General features: G+C 45.8%; 2 protein-coding genes across 8 annotated transcripts in view; both read left to right on the top strand.

Moving 5' to 3' along the window:
* Positions 1–92: 92 nt before the first annotated feature.
* Med20 (mediator complex subunit 20) lies at positions 93–13,182 on the top strand. Of its 3 annotated transcripts, XM_041655588.1 has the most exons (5): positions 107–213; positions 1,739–1,776; positions 3,694–3,848; positions 9,486–9,739; positions 11,737–13,182. In XM_041655588.1, the coding sequence occupies exons 3-5, from the start codon at positions 3,704–3,706 to the stop codon at positions 11,950–11,952; spliced, it is 615 nt and encodes a 204-aa protein (XP_041511522.1). In that variant the 5' UTR covers positions 107–213; positions 1,739–1,776; positions 3,694–3,703; the 3' UTR covers positions 11,953–13,182. The 3 variants fall into 3 exon arrangements, with proteins under 3 accessions (XP_041511521.1, XP_041511522.1, XP_041511523.1); XM_041655587.1 differs by lacking the exon at positions 1,739–1,776 and having other exon boundaries at positions 93–213; XM_041655589.1 differs by lacking the exons at positions 107–213; positions 1,739–1,776 and adding an exon at positions 1,378–1,442.
* Positions 13,183–19,015: 5,833 nt separating this feature from the next.
* Usp49 (ubiquitin specific peptidase 49) overlaps positions 19,016–25,016 on the top strand; it is a 61,775-nt gene continuing 55,774 nt past the window's right edge. For 3 of the 5 annotated variants that reach the window (XM_041655580.1, XM_041655583.1, XM_041655586.1), the window contains exon 1: positions 20,013–20,929. The gene's annotated coding sequence lies outside the window, so the exon portion shown is untranslated. Of the gene's footprint in view, positions 19,171–20,012; positions 20,930–24,739; positions 24,799–25,016 lie in introns of those variants that run through there. The other 2 variants (XM_041655581.1, XM_041655582.1) reach the window with 2 other exon arrangements.

Raw genomic sequence — 25,016 nt, forward strand, 5'->3', positions numbered from 1 at the left:
CGATGACGTACTAGAAGCGTCACCGCTGGAGCGCTCGGACACGCCCCTTTCCTTTGGGCGCGTCGCCCTGGCGCCCAGTATTTGCGTACTTCCGGAGCCCGATGTACGACTGCATCCTGCCTTAGGTGGCTTCACCTCCTGTGGGCCTCTGAATTCTCAGTTCTGGTGTTTGGAAGTGCCTCCTTTTTGACCCTACGCCATGGGAGTGACTTGGTAGGACTGCAAGGGCTTCTGTGGGGCGGAGCTTGGGGTCGTGAAGGCTCCTGTAAGCTTGTAGTGGCCCCGGGAGGGAGATCGGGACCGAACTTCTCGGGTCCTCGCGGGCTGACAAAGATGTCCTCAGGTCGTGTGGAGAAAGGGACACCGTGTGGTGCTTCTTCTTTCCCAGACGCATCCCTTTGGCAAAGAGAGTGCTTCGTCCAGAGAGCCTGCCTGGGGTTGTACCTTCTTTTTCTTGGTATTTCTTCCTGTCCGTGAGGACATAGTACTGTTGGGAGTAGAACCCAAAAGTTGCATATAGGGTTTTTGGACTAGGAATTATTTGCAGGCAGGGATAAAAAAGGGAGCGAGGAGAAAGTGCTTTTTACATTTTGCTTGCAATTATAGCAGCCTGGCTTTAATTTGTCCACTTTAAGATATTGGGGCTAGCGTCAGGGGGAGGGGAAGAGGAGCTTTGAGGATTTGGAGATCTGAGTTCAGGGTCATTAACTATTCAGGAATCACTTCCTAAATGTTTGAGTTAGTTTTGATTATTGACTTTTTATCTTAAACATGTTTTAAATCTCACTTGGAAAAAGAGAGGTGGTTAGTAACGTCTGGACACTGCTTTTCTTTCCCTCCCTCCCTCCCTCCCTCCCTCCCTCTCTTTCTCTCTTGGTTTTTCCAGACAGGGATCCTCTGTAGCTTTGAAGCCCATCCTGGAACTAGCTCTTGTAGAGCAGGGTGACCTTGAACTCACAGAGCTCTGCCTGAGTCTGCCTCCCGAGTGCTGGACACTGTGCTTTTCTGGGCATTAATTAATACTAGGTCTCACACTTAAAAAAAAATCTTGGCAGTGGTGTGCACCTTCCCAGTTAGAGAGGCCTGGAGGCCAGGGTACGTGAAGTCACGAGCAGCAGGGTTGTTCTGTGAAAGTTGCCTGTGGGAAGTTCTTCAGGTAGCCCAGGCTCTTGCGTGCTTTTTAGTGACTACATGTGCCCACAGTTGATGCCTGAAGCCTTATCTCAACTTCATCACACTGTAAATAGTGCCTGTCAGCAATGAAAATGGAAATCACAGCCGTCTCAGCCCTAGAATCCCACCATACCCCATCTTTATGTTTAATGGCCTGTTTAGGCCAGGCTGCTCTGTAGCTTCTGAGTCTTTGCCTCTGACTACTGCATCCTGGGATTACAGGAGTGCGCCGCCAATGCCTGCCCACCTTGGGTAATTATACAGAGAAGGTAATTATACAGAAAAAGGTTCCCTGTCTAGTATCACTTCAGCTTTCAAAGGATTCCAGAATTTCTGTCACAGGGTCACTTTATCAAGTCTCTTCTGTTTCATATATTCCTTATTGGTGCTTTTTTCATAAAGGGAAAAGTTTTTAGTAACAGTAGAGTTCTCCCTTAATAGACTTATCTGATTGATTGTAAAAGAAGACAGGGTTTTTAAAACATAGTAGTTTGGGGAAATTTTTGATTTTATGAACAGTTAAATACCATCTGTGTTATTATTTATTCATTGTTCATGTTCATAGGTCTGAACCAAGTGTGTGCCTGTAATTCCAGTACATAGGTGAGCAGCAGCAGGATTGCTAAAAGTGGGAGGTCAGTGGGGGCTAATGTAGTGAATTCCAGATCAGTAGTGGCTGCAATGTGAGTTCGTAATCTCCAGCAGTCTCTCTAAAAATATTTTAGCAGATTGCTACCTTGCCAGTCATTGTGACTCATGTCTTTAATCCCAGTATTCAGGTAGCAGAGGTTAGGTAGATTTCTGAGTTAAAGACCAGCCTTGAACTTGGTCTACAAATTGAGTTCCAGGACAGCCAGGGCTTCACAAAGCAACCCTGTCCCGGAAAACCAAATAAATAAATAAAATTGAATGAGTATTAGCAGGTTATGACATCCCTAGAGGCAGTGTAGGAGAGTGGGTAAAGAGCACAGGTGAGGCCCTTCGGAGGCAGAGGCAGGTGGAGCTCTGTGAGTTTGAGGCCAACCTGTTCTACAGAGTGAGTTCAAGGACAGTTGGGTTACACAGAGACACCCTATCTCAAAAAAAAGAAAAGACAAGAAAACCAAATCAAATAAAACAAAACACTCGCAGATGCGGAGCCCATTTGCAGGACTTTGAATCTTATCTATACTATCCATTAACTGTACGACCTTATGCAGACTGTTTAGCCTTTATAGTACAGTTTCTCCAGTTCAGTAAGTTGAGGTAGGACAAGACCTTTCCGGGGGCCACTGGAAGAGTCAGTCACTCCATCTGAAGGGCCACACCTTTGATCCTAGTACGTGGGAGGCAGATTTCTATGAGTTGGAGGCCAGCCTGGTCTACATAGTGAGTTCCAGGACAGCCAGAGCTACATAGTGAGACCTTGTCTCCAAAAAGAAAAAAGAAAAGAAAGAACAATCATCTGAAGGCTCACAGGTCTTACACATAGCTGGTGCTTGACAATAATTGCCTACCGCTCCATGGGGAAGCTACCATAAGGTGGAAACCTAGAAAATAGTTGCAGTTCTTGAAAGAACTGTTGGGTATCTTTTTCTAGACTTATACCCTTGAGGGCTGCTTCACACTTTTAGTGCTGGTAAATGGAGTGCTGTGGTGGTTCTGACCACAGTGTCCAGAACAGTAGCCACCAGCCTCCAGTGGTTCAGGACCTGACAACAGCAACCTGTGACAGTTTATTTTGACTCACTGTTTGAGCCAAAAGAGTATGAGGTGGCTAGTTACATTGTGTCTGTAGTCGAGGGTGGAGGGAATGTCCCGCTCAGCTCTTTTTTTTTTTTTTTTTTTTTTTTTTTTTTCCGAGACAGGGTTTCTCTGTGGTTTTGGAGCCTGTCCTGGAACTAGCTCTGTAGACCAGGCTGGTCTTGAACTCACAGAGATCCGCCTGCCTCTGCCTCCCGAGTGCTGGGATTAAAGGCGTGCACCACCATCGCTCAGCTCTTTTATCTACACCTCAGTTAAATATAGACTCTCATAGATGTGGTCTGGAGTCTAAGAAATAGATCTCAGCCAAGTGTACTCTGTAATTCAAGCCCCTGGAAGGTTAAGACAGAAGGGTTGCTAAAAGAGTGAGGTCAGCTTGGGCTGCGTGGTTGTGAGACCCCGGCTTCAACAAGTAACCAGTGATTGTAGATTCTCTCAGGTTGGCAGCATACACCGTCACATTCATTGAACAACTCAATGATACTGGATGTGTGCAGTGCGTACCACCTAGAATCTTCACAGAATGTTGACACACGTGTCTTCCCTGGGGATGTGGTAGAAAGCTTAATGTCCACGTGTGAAACACTTGAGACCTGTGCTCTGCCTTTTAGAGGAACTCTTGCAGACTGTGGGCCTCTTCTTAGGTTTGAGGGACAGGGATCAGAGTTAATGTTGTCTAACGTAACGCCTAGCGCTGTTGGACTGTGACTTGTCTGGAATGAGTGACTGAGCCAGACACGTGTGCTCTGGACATCGCTGACTTGTTCTGTTTTCCAGTGTGTCCCAGATGCCTGTGGCTGAGGGCAAGAGTGTCCAGCAGACGGTGGAGCTCCTTACCAGGAAATTGGAGATGCTCGGGGCAGAGAAACAAGGGACGTTTTGTGTGGACTGTGAGACTTACCACACAGCTGCCTCTACCCTGGGCAGCCAAGGTCAGTAGATGGCTGTGAGCAGATGGCGGGCCCTGGCTTGGAGTCCCACACACATTTATATTTATTGGCATCTATTTGTGGTGCTCATCAGATTGCAGTTTGAACCTACTTGTTTGTTTAGTTAAAATTTTGTTTTTATTTTTAATTGTGTGTGCATGCGTACGTGTGTACGCGCGTGCTCGAGAGCATGTGCACTCGTGCTCCTGTGTGTGCATATTTGCACATGAGTGCAGGTGCCTGTAGAGGCTAGTGCTGTCAGATTCCTTAGAGTTAGAGTTACAGGTGGTTATGAGCCACCTGATATTGGTACTGGGGACTGAACTTGGATTCAAGCCCAGCCTGGGCTAGAGAGTGAGAACCTTTCTTGGGAAACAAAAATTGTCTACAACAGCCAGAAATACTTTGTTCACTAATAGGTTGGGGCTGAGGTGATGGCTCATTAGTTGAGAGCACTGGCGGTTACTCTAGAGAACCCGGGTTTGATTCCCGGCATCCACATGACAGCTCACAGTCATTGTAACTCCAGTTCTAGGGGATCCAATGCCCAGTGCCTTCTATGGGCGCCTGATGTAAGTGGTGCACCAACACACACGAAAGCAAAAACAGTTGTGTGCATAAAAATAAAATATTACAAACCAGCGTCCCAAGAGCTGATGCTGTAGTGGTAGAGCACACGCCAAGCATGTGTAAAGCCCCGGGTTCAATCCCCAGAAGCCCCCCTTTCTACTCAAAGTCCTTAGCTGATTTTTAAAAAGTTCAAGGCAGTGCAGCTTCATGTAGTATGAATCAGATATGAAATTACAGTGTATAGTATGCTTTTTTCTTCCTATTTTTTTTTTACACAGTTTTTTTGGGAGGGAGTTGTTTTGTTTTTTTATTTTTGGGTTTTTTTGAAACAGGGTTTCTCTTTAGCTGTAGCTTTTTTTTGGAGCCTGTCCTGGAACTAGCCTGTCTTGTACACCAGGTTGGCCTCGAACTCACAGAGATCTACCTGCCTCTGCCTCCTGAGTGCTGGGATTAGAGGCGTGTACCACCACCGCCCAGCTGTAGCATGATTAATAAAAACCCAGAGACAGGTATTGGGGTTCAACCTGAAGGTCAGAAAAGCAAAGCAGCCAGCCACTGGCTTTTTACCTCTACCTCAGTCTGAAGTGACGATCCTGCCTCCAGGAATCTCAAAATGAGACTGTGTCTGAGAGCTGTCTCCTTCTGTCTTATATTCCTCTCTAGTACTGGGATTAAAGGCATGCGCCACTACTGCCTTTTTCTATGGTTTCTATGGCAAACTAGTGTGGCGACTGGGATTAAAGGTGTGGGTTACCACTGCCTGGTCTGTAAGGCTGACCAATGGGGCTGTTTCACTCTCTGGTCTTCAGGCAAGCTTTATTTAACATCACTACAACAGTGTATAAACCTGAGAACAGAATAAGATCAACTTTGAGTGACTCTGAGGGATAACATGCCATTAACTGGATTTGTTTTGTTTTCTGCTTTTCAAGACACGGTTTTAACTGGATTTTAAAAGAGATGGAAGGTGTGAGTTGGCAATACAGACAGAAGGGATGGGTGCTGGAGATTCAGTGCAGAGTCTGCTATATTCAGCAGGGGGCAGTAGAGAGGCCAGTACAGTACAGGGAAGGCCCTGAACTCCCCTACTCCCGCCATCTTCCCATTACTAACTTTTTAAACAAAACCTCAGTTTTACTTTATTTATCTTATGTTTTTAAACAAGGTCTCACTATGTAGCTCTGGCTGTTCTGGAACTCACTACATAGACCAGGGTGGCCTTAAAATCAGAGATTTGCCTGTTCAGCCTCCCAAGTGCTGAGGTCAAAGAAGTGCACCCTATACCCAGCTTTATTTTATTTATGTAGATGGGTGCCCATGAAGGCCAGAAGGGAGCATAGGATGGATCCCCTGGAGCTGAAGTTGCAGGCACTTCAGCCCAGTGTGGATGTTGGGATCTGGACTCTAGTCCTCTGACAGAACAGTAAAGGATCAGAACCACTGAGCCATCTTGACAGCTTCTTGTTATACTCTTATCCCTGCTAGAATTAGAATTCCATCTTTTCTGCCCTGTGGGTGGAAGACCTTCCACATCCTCCTTCAAGTCCTCTTTTTCTTTTGATCTTTTCTTATGCTGACGTCTTAGATTTCTGGTCCCTTTCAAGTAATCACTCTTTTTAAAATTTTACTTTATATTAATTAATTAGTTAGGTCTTTTGAGATTAGGTTTTCTGTAGCTCAAGCTAGCTGTGGCATTGCTTTGTAGCTGATGACTTTGTGTTTCTGCTCTTCCTGCTTCTATGTCTCTAGTGCTAGGATCTTAGGTGTGCATCACCACATTTAGTTTATATGGTGCTGGGACTAGAACCCAGGTCTTCACACATACATACTAGGCAAGGACTATCATTTCCAGATCTTTTTTGTTTGTTTGTTTATTTAGTTAGTGTTTGTGTGTGCGTGCACATGGTTGTGTTTGCCATGACATGTGTATGAAGTTCTGACTGCCTGAATACCTCGAGACAGGACCGCCCACTATGGATAACTAACTGGCCAGTGGATCTCAGGATCCACCTCTCTCTGCTTCCAATGCTGGGATAACAGGCGTGTGCATCCTTGCAGGCTTTTTACCTGGGTGCTGGGGATTAGCACTTAGGCCCTCACTGAGCTATCTTCCCAACCCCATTCCCATTTTTAAAAATAGATTTTTGCATCTATTTATATTTTTATTTCATGTGTCTGTACATGCACCCTAACAAGGAAATAAAAGTCAGGACAACATGCAGACATTGGTACTCTCTTAACCATCATATGGGCCCCAGAGATCTTGTTGTCAGTCTTGACAGTGAGAGCCTTAACCTATTGAGGTATCTTCCCGGCCCTGTTTATCTTTTTCCGACGGGGTCTTGCTGTGTAGCCCAGGCTGATCTGAAACTTGAGGCAATTGTACTGCCTAAGCCTCTTGAGTACCCATGAGCTACCATATGGTATTTATTTGGAGACTAGGTCTCCTTTCGTGGCTCTCCCCAACCCAGTCTCAGCCTTCCCAGTGCCAGGGTCCTAGGCTTGAGTCATTTTTGTTTGCTGTTGTTGACTCCTGACCTTTTTTTTTTTTTTTTTAAATTCTTTGTTTGTTTGTTTTTGCTAGGGGCAGATTGTAGCAGGTAAAGGTGCTTGTCGCTGAGTCTGACACTCGTGTTTTATCCCCAGGACCTACATGGTAGAAGGAGAAAAAAGACTCTCCCAAGTGCCCTCCTCTGAATCATACACATCCTATGACCCGCATGTGCCCATGCTGCTCAACATAAATAAATGTAAATTAAAAGACTTTGGGGGGGGTGGCTAGGGAGATGGCTTCATTGGTAAGCTTCTTGCCTTGTAAGCATGAGAGTTTGAATTTGGATCCTTAGACCCCACTTTAAAAGTTGGGTGCAAGCCAGGTATGGTAGTGCATACCTTTAATCCCATTCGAGGCTATCTTAAAAAAAAAAAATCTCAGGCTGGAGAGATGGCTCAGAGGGTAAGAGCACTCGCTGCTCTTCCAGAGGTCCTGACTTCAATTCCCAGCAACCACATGGTGGCCCACAGCCATCTGTAATGTAATGAGACCTGGTGCCTTCCTTGCCAGCAGTACATTGTATGCTTAATAAATAAATAAATTTTTTTTTTTTTTTTTTGGTTTTTCGAGACAGGGTTTCTCTGTGGCTTTGGAGCCTGTCCTGGAACTAGCTCTGTAGACCAGGCTGGTCTCGAACTCACAGAGATCCGCCTGCCTCTGCCTCCTGAGTGCTGGGATTAAAGGCGTGCGCCACCACCGCCCGGCAGTAAATCTTTAAAAAAAAAAAATCCCAGAACTGGGGAGGAAGAGACGAGGAGGATTCCCTAAGGTTTGCTGGCTTGATAGTCTTGCTCTGGGTTCAGTGAGAGGCCCTAACTCAAAAAATAAGATGGTGACTCCACACTCGTGCACATATAGATAGCACTAATTGGACTTAGTGCATTCTTAAGAACAGAATAGGGAAGGACATGGAGGAGGAGCAGGCAGGGTTTGAAGATGGATGCTTTTAAATGTATAGCAGATATTTCAAATTGTGGGCCTCTGTTCTCTCTTGTAGTGTATTTTGGTTTTAGTGTTTTGACTTCTTCCAAGTCCTATATAACCAAATATATTCATAGCTCTCCCTCCTTGGAGAAAGTCTGTAGAAGACCAGGTAAGAAAGGCCAAGTCTGATGACCTGAGCTTGATCCTCAGGACCCACAGGGAGAAGATGGATAATTCTATCCTAGGGTGGTGCTTTAACCTCCACCTGAGGGCTATGATGTGCGCACATACACTGGCACACACAAATAAATGTCTGAGAGTAGGGGAAGAGTTTAGAGCGGGGTGGTGCACACGCCTTCAATCCCAGCATTGGGAGGCAGAGGCAAGGGAATCTGAGTTCGAGGCCAGCCTGATCTACAGAGCTAGTTCCAGGAGTTCCAGAATAGCCAAAGCCACACAGAAAAACCCTGTCTCAAAAAACAACAATAACAAGGGGGGGGGGATGGAGAGATGGTGCAACCATTAAGAGTCCTGCTCTTCCAGAGCACCCAGCACCCACATGGCAGCTCACACTTGTGACTCCAGTTTCAGGGCTTCTGACACCCTCATACTTGCAGGCAAAACACCAATAAACATAAAATAAAAATAAATTTAAAAAAAAGAATGAAGAGAAAAATACCAAACCAAAGCCAACCAACTAAACAACAGTAAAAATGAGGAAACTCACTTGGCAGACTGGAAAGGGGCTTCACAGTCCAGCTTGAGGTCCCAGAGCCCAAGTTCCTCTGTGGTGTGCTTGCTTTCCTAGTTGTCTCCACTGACGTTTGCAGTCATTGCCCTCACTCGCAGGAGGCACTACTAGCTTTTTAAGGCAGCTCAGCTTGGCTGTGGCCTGCTGTGCTAGCCTAAAGTTCACAGTCCCCCATTCCAAAGCCTCTGCAAGAGCATTTAGATGTCAAATGAGGCACAAGCTGAGGTCCAGAGAGATGTGCCAAATGTTGCTTCTGTTTTACTTTTACGTTTGAGGTTCTGGGACTGGAGGTTGGGGCTAGTCCAGTACCTATTGCTAAGCCACACCACCAGTCCTTAGGCTTTTGTTTTGTTTTGTTTTTTTTCTCAAGGCAAGGTTTCTCTGTAGCTTTGGAGTCTGTCGTGGAACTAGTTCTTGTAGACCAGGCTGGCCTTGAACTCACAGAAATCCGCCTGCCTCTACCTCCCAAGTGCTGGGATTAAAGGCGCTGTGCCACCACTGCCCGGCTTCAGTCCTTAGTTTTACTTATTACAGACAAGAACATAGAAGAGTTTCTGTGTGGTTTACTAATCATGATAAAGTAGCCATCTGCACGCTCACCACACAGCTGCTCTCAGCACTCTGAGAATCCCCTGGTGTTCTTCAGGTGTATTTAGCCCCTGTTATCTGGCCGGCTTTTCCAGTTACCCGGCTCCTCTGGAAAAGGTAGCATTTAAGGATCCTTCCCCTTCTCAGACTGCCAGGGTACCAACTACCAGCTGGCCTTGTTTGGTGCACTTGACCTGTCCTGGGGTTTGTTGATAAAAGTCCTGATGATGAGTGGGCCATCTGTCCCTTGCAGGCCAGGCCGGGAAGCTGATGTACGTGATGCATAACTCTGAGTACCCCCTGAGCTGCTTTGCCCTCTTTGAGAATGGCCCTTGCCTTAGTGCTGACACCAACTTCGATGTGCTCATGGTGAAGCTCAAGGGGTTTTTCCAGAGTGCTAAGGCCAGCAAGATTGAGACCCGGGGTACTCGCTACCAGTATTGTGACTTCCTGGTGAAGGTGGGCACGGTCACAATGGGGCCCAGTGCCCGTGGCATCTCGGTGGAGGTAAGACCTTGGTGAAGGGCAAGCAGAATATGCTGTGGGCTGCACAGTAAGGGCTCTGGGAGTTTTCCAAGCCCTACTTAGTTCAGATGGACTCTTCAGTATCTCCCCTGCCTCTGTTACAGGGGTGTTTTGTTTGGGGCATGGCAGGGGAGGGAGGCAGATTTATGTCTCAGGCCTTGAACTTACTATGTAGCCAAGGATGATAAATTTATGATCCTCCTGCTTCTACCCCCAAGCCCTGAGATTACATGATCTACTACTACAGCAGCTTTGTTCTTATGGTATTTATTTTTTACTTATTTAAGGCAGTCTCATTTGGCCTGAACTCTAATTCTTGTGCCTTCACCTCCTGAGTGGTGGGATTACAGGTATATTTCGCCATGCTTGTTTTGTGTGGTACTGAAGGTGCAATACAGGCCTTTGTGCTTCTGAAAGAGAGAGAGGGTCTTAGTCTATAGTTTAGCCTGGTCTTGAACTCATGCAATCCTTTTATCTCAGCCTACAAAGTACTGGGATTATAGGAGTGAGCCACCATTCTTGTTTCTCTAAGGATTTTTTAGATTTGTTTTTTATTTTGTGTGTGGGGGTGTTTCGCTTGTGTGTATGTCTGCTCCACATATGTGCAGTGCCCACAGAGACCAGAAGAGAGCATCTGACTGGTACCCTGGAGTTGGAGTCAAAGACTTAAAGTTGCGAGGCACCATGAGGGTGCTGGGAACCAACCCCAGTCCCAGGAGCAACAAACAAGTGATCTTAACTGCTGAGCCATCTCTCCAACACCTTGCTAGGGTTCTTTTTTTATCTTTTCTTTAGCCATTCAATCTCTAGCCTAGAATTGAAGTGGGTTTACGTCTAGTAAAAATCTTAGGCTCTCCTGCTGGAAGACTGAACCAAGGAAGCAGAGGAATAAGGATATAGATAGGCACCAACCACCCTTCCCAAGAAGGGCTGGAATAGACAGTTTTCTGAGGGGTGTTTAAGAGGTGGGATGTCAGTCACGTGCCTGTATACCCCTCCTTAGTATGTTTTATTAGAGGTCTCCAGAGCTATGGAACAAAACTGTCCCTTTTGGAACCTGTCAGTTTTCATAGTGAACAAGAATATGCATATGAAATGCCTTCATCTAGGTTTTTAGTTTAAGACAAATGGCTACATTTGTTTATTGTGGATGTAGGTGTACATATGCACAGCACGTGTGTAGAGATCAGAGTAGTCAGTTCTTCCTACCATGCGGGTCCTAGGGATTGAACTCAGGTTCTCGGGCTTGCAGGCAAGCATCTTTATTGGCTGATTGCCTTCATCTTTGAACCTACGTATATCGGTATTGAAAGTGGCATATGAGGAGTATAGTGAAGGTTCACAGCCCCTCATGTGTCCAGCATTAACTGAGATTCAAAAAACAAAACAAGACAGAAGTTTGTAGGGCCTGTCTTTTGAAATGTGTCATTTAGTAGGCAAGCAAAGCTAAAACACACTTTTTTGAAGCTAGTTTAGAAATACCAGCTGGGCGATGGTGGCTCATGTCTTTAATCCCAGCACTCAGAAACCTGTCTCTGAAAAGCCAAAAAAGAAAAACAAGAAAGAAATATCCTGAAAGGTATTTGGCTCAGGGACTGAGGCTGTTGGATGCCTGTAGTTGCGCCATTCCTGTAGAGCAGTGTAGAGAATAAGGGACCCCAAGGCTGGGAGTGCTGGTGCCTGCCTCCTGTCTCAGCACTTATCACATAGAGGCCAGCTTGGCTGCATAACTAGTTCCAGGCCAACTTGAGTCGCACAGTTAGATCCTGTCACAAAAATAAAAACCAGGGGGAACTGAGTCTGGGAAGTGTCCCAGGTAGAAAAGACGACCCTAGTGGCAGTTTCTTTTCAGGACTCTCCAGGGCCAAGATTCTCTAGCCTTGTCAGTTTGTGACTTTCAACGGTGACGGTGGTAAGAGGAGGGAGAGAAGCAAACCTCATCCTCGTCCTTACCCTTGCTGTCTGTTCTTCTGTCCCAGGTGGAGTATGGCCCTTGTGTGGTGGCTAGTGACTGCTGGAGCCTCCTGCTTGAGTTCCTACAGAGTTTTCTAGGTAGCCACACACCAGGGGCCCCCACAGTATTTGGGAACAGACATGATGCTGTGTATGGACCAGCAGATACCATGGTACAGTACATGGAACTCTTCAACAAGATCCGAAAACAGCAGCAAGTGCCAGTGGCTGGGATCCGCTAGTGACTGGCAGCTGTCCACCTGCTGAGCTGTCACCTGGGTACTGCCCAGGAGGAGCAGGCTCCTAGGCCTCTGCCCCCAGCTGGTTCCCAGCTGTAGCTTGTGTTATGGGGCTCTGAACTCCCTTCCTGACCCCGTCACAGCTGTTTTTTACTTCATCCCTTAACTGGATTTGGCTTGTCCTCAACCATGGTAACTGTGAAGGGTGGAGAAACTTGGGCCTTCCTGCTGTGGGGTAAAGGTAGGACAGGGTTGTTCCTGCCAGCCCTGAAGGGGAAACTAGTATGTGTCCCCAGATCCTGAGGGTTTGGTATCGGCCACACTGCTGTGAGAATCCCCGCTCTCCCCTTTTGCTTGATGACATGGCTGGCCTCCCCTGGAGATGGATGGGTGGCACAACTGGATTGCTCTCGCTTTCTGACCTGTTGGCTGCGGTGCTTTGAGAACAGAACTGAGTCTGCTCAAGTGTTGGTTTCATCCTTTGAACTCTTTAGATTCCCTTTCTGTTTTGAATAGTGTGACCCTATAGGCTAAGCTGCTGTAGCAAAACCAAAGCATGGGGCTCTTACTGCACATTTTTTTTCTTACCTAATAGCTCAGAGGCAGTCAGTTCCACAGGGCAGAAGTAACTCTAGGGTTAGCACAATTGGGCTTCTTATGTCTTGTTGTTCAGGCACTGCCATACTGGTTTGCTACCACAGGATCTAAGCACACTCATTAGCTCCGTATCACTTTTAGAAGAGAGAGAGAAGGGTGGTTTCCTTCCAGCATTGCTCAGATCTCTGCAGACACGCTTTTCTGACACTCAGCACGGCTTTGTTAGGGCCGTCTGTTGTGCTTCACAAGTTGTCTTGTCACACTCGAGTGTGCCTTGAAGTTATTCGTTGACACGGTTGCTCACCTTCTTCTTACCTGCTACAGAAACAGTTAGCCAGGCTAGTATTTGAGATACACGTAGATAGGCTTGGCAACATTGCTAATATACAAAGTGTAGCATGTCCCTGAGGAATCTGTGCTCAGAGGACATGTTTCTGCAGCAGCTGTGAGGCACTGCTCATGTGTGCCCTGGTATTGACTGGCAGGGAAGCTCAGCATCCCTTCCTGGCTGTAGGATCTGCTATCCACATCGTTACTGTTACTTCTTGCTTTTGTTGGTAATGTTTGTTTATTTTATTTTTGTACTTTAAAAATTGAGATATGTTTTAGATATCACAATAAAATCTATAAATACTACGTTTTGGCCTTCTGTTCTATATTTGGTCTTGTTGCAGTGTATCTACTTTGTACTTTTGATAGGTTGCCTCAAATCCTTTGTGGATGAGACAATGTGCAGGCAGAATTTTGAATGTGCATGGTAGTGAAAACACAGATGTTAAATGCAGTAAACATGGACTCTTAGCTCCTACATAAGGGGCTCAGTTTCTAAAAGATAAAGAGAAGTGTACCCAGTCAACATCTTCATTTTGGTGTGTTTTTTTTTAAGATTTTGTTTTTAATTTGTGTGTATGTGTATGCGTGTATGCTTATGCACGCACAGTACCATGGGGGGCCAGAAGAAGGCATCAGATTCCCTGGATATGGTGTTAGAGGCAAATTTGAGAGCTGAGAATTGAGTCAGGTTTTCTGTAAGACCGGTAGGCACGCTCAACTACCAGGCTGTCCATTTGGTTCTTTTCCATTTGTGCTCACATATGACTGGCATTAAAATAGTGACATGAGCTCAAGCTTGAAGAATGGCCGGCCACACAGGTACTTTGCTTTGTCCTTGTCAATTAATGGAAACACCACACTGAAGGAATCTGGCTAAGCGAGCCCCTGATAACAGAGCAGGTGATGGCTCTGCTGGCAGACACTGGAACTGAACTGTGACTGCTGGGAAAGCCTGTATGTCACCTGGCTTTCGTGTGCAAGTCTGGGTGGGGCTTCTGAGAATACTGTAGGACACAGTTGTCATCACTTTCTTGAAGGTTCGAGTTGCATTAACATTAGAGTTATTTGTATAAGGGAAAAGGACACGGTTATCATCATTTTATATGTACTTGAATCTGGGGCTACTGATTTGGCCAGGATGGTTGGCTAGCAAGCCTCAGGAATCTGCTGAGATTGCACACGTATTCCTTTACACTTGCCTTTTTAGCTGGGTTCTCAAGTGCCATGCAAGCACTTTACTGACTGAGCTATCCTCAGTTCTAAGTCAAAGATTCTTGATTTTCTTGCATTTGATTTCATTTTCCAACATAGCCATCCCAGGTCCTATCATATAGCACAGTCTAACTTAAAATATGTAAAAAATTGTGGAATGTGTGTGTGTGTGTGTGTGTGTGTGAGAGAGAGAGAGAGAGAGAGAGAGAGAGAGAGAGAGGGAGAGAGGGAGAGAGGGAGCGCGAACTTGTGCTTGGTTGTGTGCATTTAAGTGCAGTGCCTGAGGAAGCCAGAAGAGGGCATTAGATCTCCTGGAGCTAGAGTTATATGCAGTTGTGAGCCACTTGACATGGATGCTGGGAATTGCACTGGATTCCTCTACAAGGGAAGTATACACTCTTAATTCCTGAGCCATTTCTCTACCTGCACATTGGCTCATTTTTAAGGGTAAAATAAATTATACTGAACTTTCTTTAGAGTCCATTAAACCGAGAATTTAGCCCAGCACAACTTTAATCAGGAGGCAGAGACAGGAGGAACTCTGAGTTTGAGGCTAGTCTGGTCTACATAGTGAGCTCCAGGACAGCCAGGACTACATAGACACTGTCTTAAAAAAGCAAAAATAAATAAGATAGTTTATGGCCTGCAAGATGGCTTGGCAGGTAAAGGCATTTGCCACCAAAGAGAACCAACTCTGTAAACATGCTGACTTTGACAGGTGCAGGTGCTGTAGGCCATGTGTGTACTTGCCACTAACATATGCACACGTTCGCGCACACTAAATACTTTTTGGTTTTTCCGAGACAGGGTTTCTCTGTGGCTTTGGAGCCTGTCCTGGCACTAGCTCTTGTAGACCAGGCTGGTCTCGAACTCACAGAGATCCGCCTGCCTCTGCCTCCCGAGTGCTGGGATTAAAGGCGTGCGCCACCACCGCCCGGCACTAAATACTTTTTTAAAAAAAATATTTATTTATTTATTATGTATACAATATTCTGTCTGTGTGTACACCTGCAGGCCTGAAGAGGGCACCAGACCCCATTACAGATGGTTGTGAGCCACCATGTGGTTGCTGGGAATTGAACTCAGGACCTTTGGAAGAGCAGGCAATGCTCTTAACCTCTGAGCCATCTCTCCAGCCCCACTAAATACTTAAAAAGGAAAATTTGGAGAGTACATTTATGTTGTCCAGGTTGCCCTGGAGCTGAATTTAACAGTGGGAATCTGTGTAGGAAAGGCAAGGCTCGGGTTGACAGATGTGCTGGGCTTCCCGCTAAAGGGATGAGAATGCTGGTTTAGGAAGACAGCTGTCTGGGAGCTAGCTGTAGTACTAGGCTTAACATAATCACATTTGCTTTGGGTTGTAGCTGTACAGCGGGATTGTAGAGATGTTGAAAGGGAAATAAATATGTGCTTTGTGAACACAAAGGTGCGGTCTCTGGATTCTCTTTTGTTAATTTTACGTTTTGTCTGTATATATGTGTGTACACCACATGCGTGCCTGGTTTGCACAGGGACCAGAAGAGGGCAGAGTTACAGATGGTTGTGAGCACCCATGTGGTGCTAGAATCAAAGCTCAGTCCTCTGCAAGAGCCGCCAGTGCTCTTAACCACTGAGCCATCTCCCCAGCCTGTCTCTGGCTCATTTTAATAATAGTGCTGATGTTGATGATAGATTAGGATGTTTAGGATGGAAAGTTAGACTGATGTGGGATTCCTCTCTGTATACTACGAATGTTTTATTACTGTTGGTTAATAAAGAAGCTACTTTGGCATGGCAGAATATAGCTAGGTGGGCCCCTGGCTTCGGGAACAGGCAGGCTGCGGAAACCCGGTCCACAGCAGGACAGAGAATACTTATAACTACATTCGACACTGAGGCACATGACTGTAATCTGGCCACAGAGAGGCTGATACAATTGAAGGGCTAGCCTGGGTTACAAAACAAGAACCTATCTCACAAAAGAGACTGGAAGAAAAGTTGGGAGGTTGTGGAGTCATTGCTTAAGCAGGGTAAATTCACTTGTTACAAAGAATGTTCTGCATTAGAGTATGAAAGCTGTGAGAGAGATGGTGTGTTATACAGCTTTCTTCGTAAGACAGTCTTACTGGGTACCTCTGGCTTCCTGGAACTGCCTGTGTATGCAAGGCATACCTCAAACTCATATCCATTGTGAGTGCTGGGATTAACTGTGGGCCAGCGTGTCTGGTTGATGTTATTGTTCTCTTTTGGTTGTTAGAGACAAGGGATTCCCCTGTGGCCCAGATGATTATATCCTGTAGACCAGCCTTCAGTCCACAGTGATCTCCTGCTTCACCCTCCTAAAAAAAAATGGGTGTAGTTTTTGCAACCAGGCAAGTGAGTCCAGTTGTATAGATCATCTGTGAACTATATATAATGTGTAATAGATCTTTTATTTATTTTGAGAGACGCTTTGTTGTTAGGTTTTGAGAAAGACCAGTCTGTAGCCCAGGCTTGTTTAGAACAGTGTGTACTCCAGGCTAGCCTCCAATCTGAGGTGATCTTCCCAGCCTCACCCCTCTAAAATAAATAAGTAAATATATATATAAAATTTGGTGGTTTACTTAGGTTTTTGATTTTTTTAAAACCATCTCACTTGTCTAGATTGACCTTGTACTTTCTGTGGAGCGGAGTATGACCTTGAACTCCTGCAGGGAACTAAGAGTTGGAGTCCCGGGTGTGTGCACCACGCCTGAGGTCTACTTAGAATAGCTTTTAGTGTTTAACCTGAGATTTAAGTGAAACCATTGTTTTTGTCTCGTGCCGTGAAAGAACACTTGGATGCTACTTTGGTTTCTTGTAATCTGTGCTTTTGTGGTAAGTCAACAGCAGTTGTATTCGTTGTTTTGTTTGTTTTGTTTTTGCTTTTCCAAGACAGGTAACAACCCTGTCTGTCCTGGAACTCACTTTGTAGACCAGGCTGTCCTCGAAATCAGAGATGCATCCTCCTGAATGCTGGGATTAAAGGAGTGCGCCACAACCGCCCAACTTCACTATTCTTTTTAAAATATTTTTAAAGTTACATTCACTTATTTGTATGTGGGCACACACATGTAACTGTGAGAGGACAACATCTGGGAATTATTTCTTCTTCATGTAGTCCCTGAATCAAATCCAGATTGTGAGGCTTGGTGGTAAGTGTTTATAGGCTGAACCATCTTGCCAGCGTCAACCTTAAATCACATTTGTGTGTGTGTGTGTTGTGTTTATTGTGTGGAACCTCACACAGTAGGACAACTTGCAAAACCCTGTGCTCTTCTTTCGTGTGCATCCAGGGGATGGAACTAGAAAGGCAGACTTAGCAGCAAGAGCTTACCCACTGAGCCAGCATGTCTCACCCTTACTGTTCTGTTTTTATCATCAGTCCAATGGCATTCCCACAACAAATCTTTTTTATAAGATTTATTTATTATGTATACAGTGTTCTGCCTGCATGACAAAAGAGGGTACCAGATCTCTTTATAGATGGTTGTGAGCCACCATGTGGTTGCTGAGAATTAAACTCACAGCTTTTGGAAGAGCAGCAAGTGCTCTTAACTTATGAGCCATCTCTCCAGCCTCCAGATTACTTTCAATATTCTTTTAAAATTAGTTTGTGTCTCAGAGACCTTCCGAATGGATCCCCGGCAGCAGACTTGGAGAACCACAGGTGTGATGTGTGCTTACAGTGGTGGGGCTGTTTTCCTCCTTCCTATTCTGAGCATATAACTTCCTCAAGTTTTTTTTTTAATATTTATTTATTATGTATACAATATTCTGTCTGTGTGTATGTCTGTAGGCCAGAAGAGGGCACCAGACCTCATTCCAGATGGTTGTGAGCCACCATGTGGTTGCCGGGAATTGAACTCAGGACCTTTGGAAGAGCAGGCAATGCTCCCAACCACTGAGCCATCTCTCCAGCCCCCAACTTCCTCAAGTTTTAAGTGGCTTCCAGATTTCTCACTCAGAAAAGCACCTTGTTAGGAAATGTTGAATAAGATGCTTAACTGTCTTCAAGAAGTTGTTGGGAACTGGGAAAAGAGAACAAAAGATAGCTTTTAAAATGTTTATTATTACATCCACTTAAGGTAAAGAGTTACAACTTAGAACCCCATAAAGAGAACTGTTAAGGTGCATGGCCTCCACTGTGGGAATTGAACCTAGGGCCTGCGTCCTCATCCAGGACGCTCTTGTTACTTATCCAAAACTGCCCCTGAATCCACCATGCAGTCTATAGAGTCTAAGAACTCAATGCCATCCTCTTGCCTCTGCCTTCTGATTGATTTGATTACCACGTCCGGCTTTATTTTTTAATTTCTGCCATTTTTACTTATTCCATATTTACAGATATAAAGCCTTGAACCACTGTAGCATATAATATACATTTCTTTTTGTTTTTATTTTTTCCTTTTGTTTTTCAGTTTTTAGAGACAGGGTTTCTTTGCAGTTTTGGAGCCTGTCCTGGAACTCGCTGTTTGTAGCTTTGGAGCCTGTCCTGGAACTCGCTCCTAGACTAGGATGGCCTTGAGAGCTCCGCTTCCTTCTGCCTCCCGAGTGCTGGGATTAAAGGTGTTTGCCACCACCCGGCTTCTTTTTTTTTTTTTTCTTAAACTAAAAATGTCTTTGCCTGCCTTAGCCTTGTCTTGGGTGTTGTAACACTGTATCTTCTTTGGAGGGATCCTCTCCCGCAAGGTTGGTCAGGACAGTGCCACCCAGGAAGCTTACCTACTTTGTGAGCCAGTCTTTCCTTTCTGTTTCAGAATGGATTTCACCCTTCTTGGAAGTCCTTAGGGCTACCGCCACCTCGGTCTGATTTATTTCCTAGGCCCCATTTGGGGAGCAACGATCTTTTCCTTCTCCTTTTGAAGAGGATTTTCATAAACAGCTGAATCGCGCCTTGGCCATCAGTGGCAAAAGTTCACACGTGTGTGCTTGTCCAGGCGCCAAGAGTAACTTTTGCAAACGCTGTCTCGGGAAAACTCCATGGTTCGCTGGCTGCCGCTGCACCGTAAAGAAAACAACAAAACCAAAAAGCAAGCAGGAGTGGAAAAGGCCTCTTTGGAGGGGTGAGACAAATTAAAGGTAAGCCGCAGAGTAAACGAACTCGCGCAGAATTCCTTTACAGATCCGTAGACTAAGGGCTGGAAAGAAGGCGGTGGTGCTCGGCAGAAGCCTGGCCCTTTAAGGAGGAGGGCCAGACATTAGACTCTGCACCTTTAAGAGTCTCTTTGTCTAGAAATCTTCTGTACCCTCTTGTGACTCAACCAAACTTTACCGGCGATTCTCCCGGGCCGCTCCGCGCCTGCCCCCTCACGCCGACCGGCCGACGGCCGCCTCGTCTTGGCTGACCCGAAACTTGGTGCCCGTGGCGCGAACCCGCGGAGAGGGCGTAGAGGCCAGAGGTCGCGGCCAGGAGGCGCGCCGTTGGCGCAATGCGGGGCCCTGGGGGCGGGACTATAGTAGGCGTACCAATGAGCGATGGGGGGTGTGGTCTGTCCGCTTGTCTCGCGCCCTGGTGACAGCTCGCGCGTGCTGATGATGGCGGTAAATAGAGGGGGGGGGGGTCTGGGGAGGGGGCGGAGGGCCGGCGAAGCGGCCAAGGGGGCGGCCCGGGGGGCGTGGGGGTCCGCGGTGGCTGGGATCCCGCGCAGACATTCGGAGGCGGGGACACCCGGCCCCGGCATGCCGGCCCTCCCCTTTTAAAGGAGAAAAAAAAAATCCTCTCACACACCGGGTGAGGGGCGACAAAGGCGGCGCGCGCCTTGCGGGCGGGAGGAGCGGCGGCAGGGGGCGGGACCGCGACGCCGGCGGTCCTGGGGCGCCCGGGGCGGGGACGACGGGAGGCGACAGCGAAGGCGCGAGCCCCGGCGCGCGGGCGCTGCGTTTTGGCGGGGTGGGCGACGTCTGGGTTCTGAGGTGAAATCCTTGAAGGGAGAGAGGGGAAGGCAGGCTGCTGGGGGAGCGGTTGCTGAGTATAAGATGAGGGGAATTAGGAGAAAGGGTTAGAAGCCGGGAGAGGAGTGAAAAAGAAACCCAGGCTGGCCCCGGGATGAGGTTAGGAAGCCCGGGGCTGGGAAGAAGGAATCCGGGGTCAGGGCTAGGAGCAGGGGTCTACAAGGGGCAAGGCTTGGCAGGTGGGTGATGTTGGGGTGAGGGGTACCAGGGCCAGAAGAGTTGCACGGAAAGACAAGGAGCAGGACCGGGTAATAGTTGGGAGTAGGGGAGAGAGAGTGATTAAGAGCCAGACGTGACAAGGGTGTGAACTAGTGCTGAGCCAGGGATGAGCTGAAGGGCTGGGATCAGCTGGGGTAGGATCGACAAGGTGTGGGTCAATAGCTGGGTGATGGGTGTAAATTCTGCAAAGTGAGGGAGGCAGGAGACCTGGATTACAACCAGGTGGAGTCAGAAATTGGAGCGTTAGTGAAAGGACGAAAGGAAAGCGAGCTTAGAGCTGGGCGTTAATAGGACAGTTGTGGGAGAAAAGAAAAGCTGAGCGGACGCTAGAAGCACGGTTTAAGGAGTGATGGTGCTCTGGGCCAGGGAACCTGGGGACATTGGAGGGCAGCAAGGACTGGCTGAAAAACAGCCTGAGAAGATGAGTAAGGAAGAGATGGGCCCTGGAATTTAAAGGATGGAATGGGGAGTAAGGAAAGAGAAAGGAGATTAAGGGAAGCGGGGAGAGTCCTGATGGGTGTCGAACTGGGGTGGTTGCACAGGAGTGGGAGCCGAATGCGCATTTTGCTCTGAGGTGCCCCAGAAGGTCTGGAAGGGGCAGGGCACAAACGCTGTGTAGTGAAGAATCCAGGGTAGGGGCCTTTGGTGCAGAAGATAAGGAACCATGGTGAGTGAAAGGGGCCCTCGAAACAAGGGTAAAAGCGAACAGTAGGGGCCCAGGTGGGGTGCAGCACAGGAGTTCTTTGTTAAGAGAAATGTGTATTGAATTTGTGACTCCTTTTGTCCCTAAAAGTAGGAAATTCCAGATCCCTTTTCTCTCTTCAAGGAGTCTTGGATCCAGTTTCCATCTTTCATTGCTTGAAAATCCACTCTCTTGGCCACTTTGAAAAGATGGGACCCATTTTGACTTGATTTTGTAATAGAAGTAATAGAAAAATGGCAGCCTTAGATGCTTAAAACCTTGTAATTTTACTACCGTGCTAAGGGGTAAGGGGCTATGTTGATTTCCAGTGCGCCTGTGTGCTGGGGTAGTTAGGGTGGGTCTCGTCAACAGTGTTTTCTTTCCACTGAAGTGAACCACTGGGATAGAGACAGCTAGGACTCTTTCTGTTTTCCTTATTCAGCCAGATTTCTCCTCAGTTGTTTTCAGGGGCTCGAGAATAAGGAGAAACCATTCAGGGAAAGGTGAATAACCAACCAGGGAACTGTGCTAAAGGGGGATTGAGTTCCTAAGCTGCTCTCAGCTTTGTGTAGAACATTTTTGTGGAGTTGCTTACTCCTCAGTTTTGCAGACTGTGAGAAAGAAAGGTGGAGTGGAGAGTTGTGGAGAGTTTTAGAGCTGTGGACTCATCTTTTAGATTACATAATGCATTTTTCAATGTCTCTTATGAAAAAATTCTGTAAGATAAGATCGCCGTCCCTCTGCCTGCTGTATTTTATGATTGTGACTAGGAAGGACATATTAATATTTAGAACCTTTTGGTTTTTAAGACTTATTTTAAATTAAAATACTTACATTTATTTATTTATATGTATGTGGAGCACATGTGGTCTGAGACAACTTACAGAAGTTGGTTCTTTACATCATGAGGGTTCTGGGGATTGAACTCAGATTGTCAGTCTTGGCAGCAAACTCCTTTACCCAATAAACCATCTCCCTTGCCCTGTAAGACCATTTTGGAGATTAAAAGGAAGATAAGAATTTTGGGGCAAAATTTAGGTTATTCTTTCTTGGTAGAAGTTTTTAATGATTTTCATTCTAAAGCATTTGCATTTCACTAAGAATATTGATGAGTATTTACTTTGCATTTGATAATGTGAAAGACAGCGTGTGATTTCCTGTAAGGGGGACAGAGGGTACAACTATTCTTGACAATCTTGTTTGAAATTTAATTTTATGTGTATAGGTGCTCTGTTTGCATGCATGTGTATTTGTGCCTGCAGAGGGATACTGCAGAAGATGGAATCAGATCCTCAGGAATTGGAGCTGCAGACAGTTGTGAGCTGTGTGTGCGTTCTGGGTCTTCTGGGAAGAGCAGTCGATGCTCTTAACCACTGAGCCGTCTATCTAGTCTTGAGTTTATTTCGTTGGTGCACATTCATAGCCACAGTGATGCCTTTTCTCCCTCAAGTCCTGTAGAGGTTGCAAGTGTTGCTGATGGTGGAGCACTTGTCTATCATGTGCAAGGGCTTGGGGTTGGCCCTCAGCTCGGCAAGCCAGACAGCATACTTCAGCAACCCTTATTTTAGGGACTTGAGATGTAGCTCAGTTGGTAGAGTGCTTACCTAATATTCACGGAGACCTGGGTTTAATCCTCTAGCACTATATGGTAGTGCATGGCTGTCTTCCGAGCACTCCCAAGGTAGCAGGGGTCAGCCTTGCCTATGTGAGTGAGTATGAGGCCAGCCTGGGTTACATGAGACTCTGAAACAAACACACACACACACACACACACACACACACACACACACGTAAAGCCTAGCCCACTTCTCCAAAATTGTGTGACTTTAGATTGCTCTCACTTGGTGGACATTTGCATAAGTAGCAGAAGATAAGTTTCTGGCATTAATAAGGGTTAGCAAAGTTTGTTTTTGATTTGTGGATATCAGAAATGTCCACACATACATATATTTGGATATTTTAGAATTTGAACTCTGGGCTAACTTTTAGCTGTGCTAAGGGCAAGCTTATAGTTCAGTGGTTTATTTTCTGGATTATTCTAGGCAGATTGAAGGTAGGTAGATTTATTTGGCAACTTATAGAAGAATTTTAATTACAAATATTTGCTTCTTGGGCTGGAGAGATGGCTCAGCAGTTAAGAGCATTGCCTGCTCTTCCAAAGGTCCTGAGTTCAATTCCCAGCAACCATATGGTGGCTCACAACCATCTGAAATGAGGTCTGGTGCCCTCTTCTGGCCTTCAGGCATACACGCAGAAAGAATACTGTATACATAATAAATAAATAAAATAATAAAAAAAAACAAATATTTGCTTCTTAATTTGGCACTAGTCTGGAAATAATAACTTTGAAAATGAAGTGAGACTTTAATATGAGATATCTGTTTCTGCAAGGTATGTGCACATACCTGTAGCTGTGCCTGGGCTGGCTATACTCTGTTTAAGATATTGCCATTTTTTTTTTAAATACTTATTTATTTATTTATTTATTATGTATACAATATCCTGTCTGTGTGTATGCCTGCAGGCCAGAAGAGGGCGCCAGACCCCATTACAGATGGTTGTGAGCCATCATGTGGTTGCTGGGAATTGAACTCAGGACCTTTGGAAGAGCAGACAATGCTCTTAACCTCTGAGCCATCTCTCCGGCCCCCAAGATATTGCCATTTTTATGATGCATTTTTCAAAAGGTGATCTGTTTATCTGGCTGTCTGTCAAAGGAAGGAGCTTATTTGAGTGCTCATTTTGTTTCTGTTACATTGCTACGGTGTGCTAAACCACTGTTGCTGTGAATGATTGTTTCTCAGTGATCTCCTCTCTCTTTTTCTTTTCTCTTTCCTTCATCTTAGTTCCTTCCTTTTTGCTTCTTCTGTGCTGGGTGTGAACTCCAGAGCATCACACATGCCGACCACACTCTCAGTCCTCGGTTCATATTTCTAAAACTGTTTATGAGACACTGGTCTCACTAAATAGACCTGGCTGGCCTGGAACTTGCTATGTCGACTAGACCATGATGGCCTTTTTTTGGTTTTTCAAGACAAGATTTTTCTGTGTAACAGTCCTGGCTGTCCTAGAACTCACTCTGTAGACCAAGCTGGCCTCGAACTCACAGAGATCCACCTGCCTCTGCTTCCCAAATGCTGGGATTAAAAGTGTGTGCCACCACTGCCCAGCTCAGGCTGACCTTTAACCCACAAGATTGGCCTGCCTCTGCTTCTGTTAAGCTGGAATTAAAGAGGTGGGTCACCATGCCTGGCTGAAAATGGATGATCTTTTAATACAGACATTATTACTTATCATAAGGACTCCAGTGTTAAATTTAAGCTGTTTTCTTTTGTTCACCTAGTAGAATTATTTTGTTTTGAAACCAGGTCTCATTATATCCCTGGCTGGCTTGGAACTACTAATTAGACCAGGCTGACATGAACTCATAGAGATACACTTTCTACCTCTTCTGTCCTGGGAGTAAAGATGAGCTCTACCACACCTGGCTTGTCTCTAGTTTTCTGTGTTTGTTTTGAGATATGGCCTCACACTGTAGCCTGGACTGTTGAAACTGACTACGTAGTCTAACCTAGCCTTAAAGTTGTGGCAAACCTCCTGCCTAGTCTCTGAGTGCTAGGATTTTAAGCACTGGCTACCATACCCAGGTATCAATGGAACGTCACTTTTATTTTGGTTATTATTTTATTTGCTAAGAATAAAACTTATTTATATTTCTAGATTAGGATGAGTAGGTTGTACATGATTAATTTTCTTTTCTGGTTAATCTTAGAGTCTTTGGATGGGAAGAGACGTTGAAAGGATCTTGGGTTTATCCTGCAGCTTCAGTCAATATCCCACCTAAGTCATCCCAGGTAGATCAAAACTCACCCTATTTTCTTATAAATCTCAGTGGCAAGATTACCTTATAAATAATCTCTTCTTGCATTTTATTATTTTCAGGAAGTCTTTTTTTCTAATCAGCACTCACTTAATGCTACATTTGTATTTATTTATTCTTGCCTTGCCAACAATCTTTTACTAGGAAAAAATGTTTGCATATTGTGGTATTTATAAAGGCTCTAGCTGGTGT

Source organism: Microtus oregoni, unplaced genomic scaffold (assembly GCF_018167655.1).
Source record: "Microtus oregoni isolate MIOR12 unplaced genomic scaffold, Mior012 000007F_ref0000211, whole genome shotgun sequence".
NCBI classification, from domain to species: Eukaryota; Metazoa; Chordata; class Mammalia; order Rodentia; family Cricetidae; genus Microtus; species Microtus oregoni.